Source organism: Camelus dromedarius, chromosome 2, assembly GCF_036321535.1.
Source record: "Camelus dromedarius isolate mCamDro1 chromosome 2, mCamDro1.pat, whole genome shotgun sequence".
Lineage (NCBI taxonomy): Eukaryota > Metazoa > Chordata > Mammalia > Artiodactyla > Camelidae > Camelus > Camelus dromedarius.
The window spans coordinates 34,529,219-34,538,099 of NC_087437.1; the positions used below are offsets into that span (position 1 = coordinate 34,529,219).

An 8,881-nucleotide genomic window follows, 5' to 3' on the forward strand; every position below is an offset into this window, starting at 1 on the left:
ACATAAACACTCCTATAGCATACCCACTTCTGCAGTAGGATGACTGTCTCAGGAAAAAGTATTTGTGCGACTGTTTGAGTTGCTAATTGAACTAGCCACTTTTTTCATGGAACATCATTTTTACTTGAAAGAACTGACAGACAAATTATGGCTATTCAGACAGTGTCTGGCAGATGTTTTCAGAAAAATGAGCAAAGTGAGCTTATGCTTCCAGGAAAACAACTTACAGTATTTGTTGCTAATGACAAAATTCGAGCTTTCCAGTAAAAATAAGAATTTTGGAAAACTTATATTTACCAATGCAAGTTTGACAAATTCCCAACATTTAAGATTCTTCTAATGAACTATGTGGTGACACTAATAATTGTGAATTTTCACTGTATAAAAAAAAAAAAGTGTCAGCATTTAGAAGATCTACATAACTCAGAGAACTAATACTTTCCAAATGACCAACATACAAAAATCAGACTTGGTTAAAAGATATATTCCAAGTGAAGGACAAACCAATGGATCTTAACATAACAGAGTAAGAAAAGTTTACTAATGTGGCTTCAAATTCCACATTGCAACTATCTTTTAAGAAATTACTATTTGTGGAGTTTGGCATTTATGGTGTGATATGGTGTATCAAAGAGTAACTTCTGTAATTGTCTGAAAAGGCTATTATTAAACATTCCTTCCTTTTTTCAACTACCTACTGTGTGACGTTGGATATTCTTCATACACTTCAACCAAAACAGCATATTACAAAAGCTGAATTCAGACACATGTATGAGAATTCAGCTTTCTTGAGTCAAACATTAAAGAGGCCTGAAAAAAAAAGTTAAACATGACCATTCTTCTCACCAAATTTTTTGGGTTTTGGAAAATAAGGTATTTTTCGTTGGAAATTATTTATATAAAACAGCTTTATTATTGTTATTTTTATGAGTTAATATTTTTAATTCTTAATTACTAAAATGGTAAAATTGATACTGATAGAAACTACCAAATAAAGCCTTTTGAGGGTCCTTATGTTTAACCACATAAATGGGTCTTGAGCCCCAAAGCTCTGAAAACTGCTGAACTAAGGCCATTACAAGCATGTATGTATTGTCCTTATTTTATAGGTGTCAATATAAGGACTGGTCTCATTTTATCTGTAGGTTATTTCCCTCATCTCTGTGTTTTACAAAACCTAAATGGAAAGCATAACTAAATGGATTGTGCTTTCTAGTTTAAAGTCCACAAATGATAAACAATTTCCAAAAATACCTCTGGTAAAGAATGGAAACACTTACTGAATATGTATTATACCCCATGGGCTATGCTAGGTGCTTTCATATATAACTTTTTAATCAACTTAGAGATCTGTATTAAGGCTAAGAGAAGTTAAAGGGAGGTAATATAGTATAGTACACATAGTATAGACTTCAACACACCTGAGTTAAAACCATTCCTTGAATGTTACGCTACCTTAACTCTAGGTTTTTTCTTCTATAAAATCCTACTTATAATATTAAGAGAAATGAGAATACAATTAAAAGCATACACAGTAGATGCTCAAAATGTTAATTCCCTTCAATGAGATTTCTCCCCTGTTCCAAAACTAAACCAGTGAGTACCAAAATCATCATTAAAAGACAAGCTCTCATTTCATTATTATAGGCCTCAAGTAGATGAATGCCGCTCCAGTAAACATTTCAAAATATTTTGAGGATCCACAATCACTATCAGGTATAAGAGATTAATGTTTAAAAATTACCTACACATTTTTCCTAAAGCAGTTTCATTCTTGTAAAGGTTAAGTCATTCCTAAAGCTCTCCCCAATTTTGTTATATTCACATTTGTCATACTAGTCTCTATGAAAAACAAAGACATCTTGTTATCTTTAAGAAAAATATCAATGAAGCACTTTTGAAATTGGTTGCCTTATAAACCAGAAAAGCTGGGAGGAAGCACAATTATTTAATTCCTGACTATATCTCTATTAGATATTTCATATTGTCACATGCTTGGACTATTATAGAAAAATTAGACAGTAGTTATTTTAAGTATAGTAAATATGTTCCAAGATTTGTGATGAGAGAGGTCAGTCTCTAAAAGTTAACAAGACTTAAGAGCTTAACAATGCCTTTCACTTTGTACAGTTTAACAAATCACCAAGGCTATTTCTAAAACAACAAATCAGCTGATCAATTTAGTAACCTCTTGTCAACCAAACAACTATTTTTTCTTAAAGTTCAAGCTAACTTCATATTTTATGTTGTGTGGACAATCATGTTTCCAATTATATAGGATTTTAATATTCTTTCATTTTTAGAGTATTTTTCTTAAAGTATTTTTATAAGATCTAATTATTTTTCTAACATAACGTATGCTGTATTCAAAACTGGATAATCTCAGAATTTCTATACAAATTATACAAGTTTATCAGAAAGTCTACAAGAAAATTCCCTTCTACTTTTAAAACACAAGCTAGATAAGCTTAATTTGCTTTATTCTGACACACTTTTTATTTGAAGTTTGGTCAGTACCCATTTCCTGTGTTGCATTGTGCATACTCTCTCTATGGTTACTATCTCCAACCAGTAATGACGATCCTCTATCACACTGCATGAAAGGAGCCACACCTTGAATATCATCTGACAGTTCCTACAAATTATTTTAAATGGATACTAACATGTGCCTTCTTTAATGCTTTCAGGAAGTTAGCATGACCATATTTTGGAGAAGCCAAAATGGCAGAATGAAAGATAGGAATGAATATCAGATTGAAAGTGATGGAATCAGTTTCAACTCTTACACTTAGAAATTCTGACTTTAGAAGGGTCACTAATTCCCTGTGCCCAAACTGCCATTCAAAGAGCAATTACATATGTCTACATTAAAAATGTTCCCCATTAATTTTAAGTTCAATGAAGCTTAAATTATATATGCACATGGAGAAAAAACAAAAAGCCAAATGCAAAGCAGAGAGTAAGAATCAATTCCATTGAACTCTATTGAATCCCCTTCCACCCCTCAAACAGAAAAGCTAAATAAAATGTTCAGAGATTTGTCAGGCATCTCCCTAATATTAACCTTTTAATATTCACAATAGTCATGAAGCAGATGTCAAGTACCTCAAGTTTTACAGATGAAAGAACCATAAGACTAACCGATTTTCCCAAGGTTACTTACAAAGTTAGAAATTAGATTTAAACTAAACTCTAGGACTTTGTACTCTTCATAATTTCCAATCAAACCGTGTTAGATCAAACCAAAAAATGCTACAATTACCTCATTCTACATGCTATCCTCTATACCTGTGCTGTCCAGTAAGCTTGCCACTAGCCACATGCAGCTACAAAGCACCTGAAATGTAGCTAGTCCAAATAGAGGTACATTGTTAACTGTAAAACACAGACTTGATTTTGAAGACTCAACATGAAAAGAAGACCATGAAATATCTCATTAAGTTTTTTACACTCATTACATGTTGTAATGGTATTTTGGATATATCAGATTAAATTCACTGGACAACACTGGCCCATACTTCTTTTTAAAAACCCTCCAATGAAACAAGTCATCATAAGACCTAAACCAAAAAGCTCTATTTTCTTACAATTTGTTGAAGCACAACACAGAAACCATATCTGGAGGGGGAGGAAATGGGCATAAGAAGTGTTTTGAGGGACACAGGCATATATAATTAATAAATACACGAAAAGAGGCCATTCTAGTGTTTTCTAAGGATAATAAAAGATGTTTGTAACTCATTACAGGCATATGTGACTTTGAATAAATCACAAGTGGGGAGAAAGTATGACTTCCTATTAGAGTCAAATTCCATTTCCTTAGGTGGAAAAGTGAAAATATTCGTATTCCTAATGTACACACAGGGTTATCAAAGTCACCAAAGATGCCCATAAGGCACAATGAACATCTCAAAAAAATCTACCTAATGTGTATTTATAGTTATTTTTAAAAATCACATGTCTTCATATAGAATCAGCACTTAATCTTACTTTGACTAAAATAATAAGAGATACACAGTAAGAGGAAACATCAATTTAAAAAATAAGTTTTACTTGAAAACAGTTCAGCAATCCCACAAAAAGTTACACATAAAGTTACCATATGACCCAGTAATTTCACTCCCAGGTATATAACCAAAGAGAAAGGACAACACGGGTCCACATACAAAAAATGTGTATGAATGTTCAAAGCAGCATTATGCATAATAGATAAAAAGTGGAAACAATGCAAATGCCCATCAACTGATGAATGGATAAACAAAATGTGGTATATCCATATATTAAAATATTCAGCTATAAAAAGAAATGAAGCACTAATACATTCTTGTTAACAATGTGTATGAACTTTGAAAACATTATGCTACCTAAAAGAAGCCAGCCACCAAACACCACATATTGTGTAACTCCATTTATATGAAATAGCCAGAATAGGCAAATCTAAAAAGACAGTGACTGCTAATGAGTTTACATTTCTTTTTGGGGTGATGAAAATGTTCTAAGATTGATTGTGCTGATGGCTGCACAACTATGTGAAAACACCAAAAGCCACTTCAAATGGGTGAACTGCATGGTATGTGAATTACATCTCAATGAAGCTGTTAAAAATATGCAGCCAGAAATGGGGGGGGGGGGAATTAGAAGAATCTGTCAAGCATTCAATTACTATTTTTCTGCATTTTGTAACTTTGTGGTATTTGTTTTTTAAGTTTTGTAACTTGTGATTTTTTTTCTCATTTTAAACAGTCATATCACTCAAAAAATGTTTTCATCACATCATTACACAACTAGATAAAACTTACTGAAAATCAAAAATTCTACATTTAAATGGAAATTTCTACAGGATGTGAATTATCTCAATAACGATGTTATATTTTTTCATTACAAAAAGGGATCACAAAAATTATGTCTCATGTTAACCTGAGAACAATCACAGAATTAACCAGACACTTAATAGTCCCTCAAACTAGGAAACCCACTAAGACAGCACTAACTACCACAGAGATTAAACGGCTTTGTGGAAAGTCCCAAAAATAGTTACTATCGCAGTCAAGCAAACGCTCAAAGTTCAGAAACAGATAATGGGAATTTGAAGACCGCAGTATAAAAAAGTACAGAGAAACATAAAAAATACTACTTGCCCACTTTCTCTTAAAAGCTAAACTACTGATTCAGATGCAGAATGGAAAAATTAAAAAACCAAACAAAACAAAACAAAACACATCCAAACCCTATTTACCTAGACTTTTAAAACTGAAAGAAGTCTTCTGTCAAAAATCTGTGCTTTGTGTGTGTGGTGTGTTTAATCCACACACCTTATGCAGCCTAAGAACCTCAGGAGCAGCTGTTATCTAAGGTAATGAAAGTTTTTTTTCTAACCTTTTAAAAGAATAAAACGTGATGGTGCCATTCCACAGCCCACCCCATCCCCCATAACCACCACCAGCAGGTGGAGGGAAAGGATACTGTAGACTAGAGGATGACAGCTTTGTATAATAACCCTTTGGACTTTATATGTAAGAAGGCAGCTGGTGGTCTCTCAGGAGGGGGTAAAGAGATTTGTGAACAAGCTGAAATAAGGGGTATCCTTTGCCTGGAAGAGGGAACACCATGAGCCACATCTTGAATCAGCTATATCCATAGTAAAACACAGGCCGCTGGAAGGCACTGTTAGCATCACCAGGATGGCCTCTCACGCCGGGGGTGTTTTTTTCAACGGAGAAGTTGACTCCTGTAGTTTGGATATCGGGGGGAGGCAGGGGTAAAGCGGGAGTCGGGAAGACCAGAAAAATGCCTTTAAGTGGAGACGACTCGGGCCTCGCTGAGGAAGTTCCGAACCTCACTCGGTCGCCGCACGCTCGTCCCCCCACCTCCCACCGCCCTCCTTCCCGCGGCGCCAGACGTCGGTGCAGGAGCGAAAGCCGGCATCTCTGCCGCTACCCGGGTGCGGGCCGCAGCCTGGCCGGGGCAGCGCGGCTCTCGCACGCCTCCTCCGCACTCGCCGCGTCCGGCCTTCCAGCCGCGCGGCCCAGCCCCTCGCACCCGCGCCGGGCCGGCTCCACGGGGCAGGCCTAGGCCGCGCCGGCCGTACCCCGGCACCTCGCTCCCCGGCGGAGGCGGACCAGGCCCGACACAAACTTCCCGGCGCGTTAGCACAGGCGTCACGGACGGGCCGGCCCCCAGCGCCATTCCCCCGCGGCCCGGCTCCCGCCCCTACTCCCCACACTCCGAGTCCCGGCGGAGATCGACCAGAGGCCCACGGCCCCCACCCCTCCGGCGCCCCTGAGTTTACCTCCAAGTCGCGGCCTTTGTTCTTGAAATTCTTGAGCCGTTGGTTGTCCAGTTTCTCGTTGTCCGCCATGGCCGGGCCGGTGACTCCTTCCCCCGCCCGGGCCCCGCGGGATCCGCCCCAACCACCACGCCGCACCGACACTCCCAGGAACCGGGCCGCCGCCTGAGCTGCTGTGCCCGCCGAGCCGCCGCTTCCTTCCTCCTCTCACCTGCCTCCGCCGCGGCCTTCTCCTCTCCCCGCCCGTCCCCCCCCCGGCCCTAACCCCAGCGCGACAGCAGCTCCGGCGAAGACAACTGCGGAGCCGGGCGGCGGCAACGGCGGCGGAATGTGCTGCCGGCTGAGAGGGGGAGGCAGCCTCGATCTGAGGGCCCCGGTGCCACGGCCACGCCCATAGCCGCCAGCCCAGCTCGTCGATTGGCCAACCAGACTCCGGTGCGCACGACCAATCAGGAAGAACGACGGAGAGCGGGGGCGGAAGAGCGAAAGGAAAGGGGAAGCGAGCGGCGCCGGGAGAAAGGGGGTCGGGGGCTGGGCCCAGAGGGGAGCGGCGCGGCAGGGGCTGGGCAGGGAGGGACCACGTGTTCCTGCAGCAAGCTGGAGGAAGCGAAACAAAATTAGAAAGCTTGAGGCGGGAAGGGGATGGAGAGGCCTGGGAACAGGTTGGTTTACTCTGGGTGTAGGGACTGCCCCAGACGTTTGGGGTCTTGGGACGGAGCCGGGTTAAAGTACGTTCTTTTCTTCGGTGCACCTTCTCTTCCAGGGTATTCTTTGCTCTCTCTTCTGGCTTTACAGGAAGTGGGATCTGAGCCTTGGCTCCATCCCGGGTCCAGACAAGCCCTTCTTTTCCACGGGGCTCCATACCCTGGCAGGGGGTTTGAAGTCTGAAGTCTGAGGGCTCGATCTCGGGCCCGGACTGGCAGGGGTGACGTGCGTTCTGTAGGCAAAGCGGAAAGCGGGAGGGACAATGGGTGGAAAAGGAAAAGGACGCTCTAGACGAATCTGATTCATCCCCTCTGACCAAGCCCCGGCAACAGGTGGGAACTTGGGAAGCGCTGATGATCCTGGGATGATACCACCTCGTAGGTATTTAGTCTTAGGAAGTTAAAGGAGCTCCTTGGCCGCTAAGTACTAACTTCTAGAAGGCAGAGGACCATGGCACCTGACATTTAAAATGTAATATTGTAACTGTTGAGAAAGGAAATCAGTTCCAAGGATATACATCTCTACCGGGAATGTTATTACCAGAGGGAGAAATAACACAAGCTACAAGAGAACGTACTCAAAAAAGGAAGAAGGAGGTGGCTTTAAAATGTATTTAAAAATAAATACCAACTAATAGCTCCACAAATGTGCAGGAAAACTTGAAGAAGTCAGCGGCATAAATAAATTGGGATATCAGAAGAAAAGCGGGGCAGGGGGTAGAGGGACATGTAGAAGGGTTGGGTGTGTGTTTAAATTTGTCAAGGTAGAGGGAGAAGACCGTGAGTCGAACTCCTTTGGGAACTTTTACACCTCCTCCCTTTCCCTCCCACTTCCTTACTGGTCTATATTTTTTGAATAGAACAACGTGCAAAGATACAACGTTTAAAATGAGAATAATAACTTTAAAGTCCTCAATACTTTGTATACTTTCAGCTGCCTAGGCAAACAGAAGCTGTGCCTGGAAATAATTCACACTGAAGGTTAACTTGAATATAAACTCAGTGACGATTTTAAATTTAAAGTGACATTCATTATAAATCTCTATTCCCCCCAAAATCGTTTAACTGAAGTCACATTACACACTGTAGCACTGATGTTTTCAAAATGAGTTTGGAATGAGAAAATTCAGTTCAAAAGCTGGAATATGTGTGTGTTTTCCACCAGCATGGATTTTTGTCATGAGCAGGACTCAAGAGAACAAATTACTGGTGAATTTCTACCGTCATTAGAAGTTACCTTGTCAACATACTGTCTGTAGAGGAATATTTTGTACTTCTTCGAATAAATTCCTTGATAGCTTTCATAATAAAGGTTACAAAATTGTTTACCATTATGTCTTCAATGTCTCCCAGCCACAACTGGTTTTCTCTGATGATTAAACAACTTGGGGTTCTCTGCAGAGTATCATACTCCTAAAAGAAGAATGTGATCACAGTTACCCACTGAGAAAGATGCAATACAAACAGAAAATAACCACAACGTGTAATTTCACTTTTAAAAATTTGTTTACTGTCTAAGATCTCTCCCCCTCTCTAGACAATAAGCCGTCTGAAGTCAAGGACCATATTTGTTTTGTTCTATATATACCCAACCCCCAGTAGTACTTGGCCAGTTGTGTGCCTTCAGTGACTATTTGTAAAAGGCAGGACCTGAATCTAAGCTTCAGTAAGTATATCTTCCATAAGTTAAAAAAACAAGCTAACATGTCTTGATTAAAAATGCTGCTCGAGTTGTAACCGCTTCTAATTGACACAGGGGTCCAAGAATTCTTTTTTAACTGAGGTATAGTTAGTTTACAATGTTGTGTCAATTTCTGGTGTACATTATAGTGATTCAGTTGTACATGTATATACACATACTCCTTTTCATTATGGGTTACTATAAGATATT

The 8,881-nt window shown here is 40.2% G+C and overlaps 1 protein-coding gene across 1 annotated transcript in view; it reads right to left on the bottom strand.

Moving 5' to 3' along the window:
- KPNA4 (karyopherin subunit alpha 4) overlaps positions 1–6,640 on the bottom strand; it is a gene marked incomplete at its 3' end in the record, with an annotated part of 43,565 nt that extends 36,925 nt beyond the window's left edge. Inside the window, 1 exon segment of the mRNA XM_064492500.1 lies at positions 6,290–6,640. Coding sequence (XP_064348570.1) covers positions 6,290–6,358 — 69 coding nt within the window.
- Between the last annotated feature and the right edge of the window lie 2,241 nt (positions 6,641–8,881).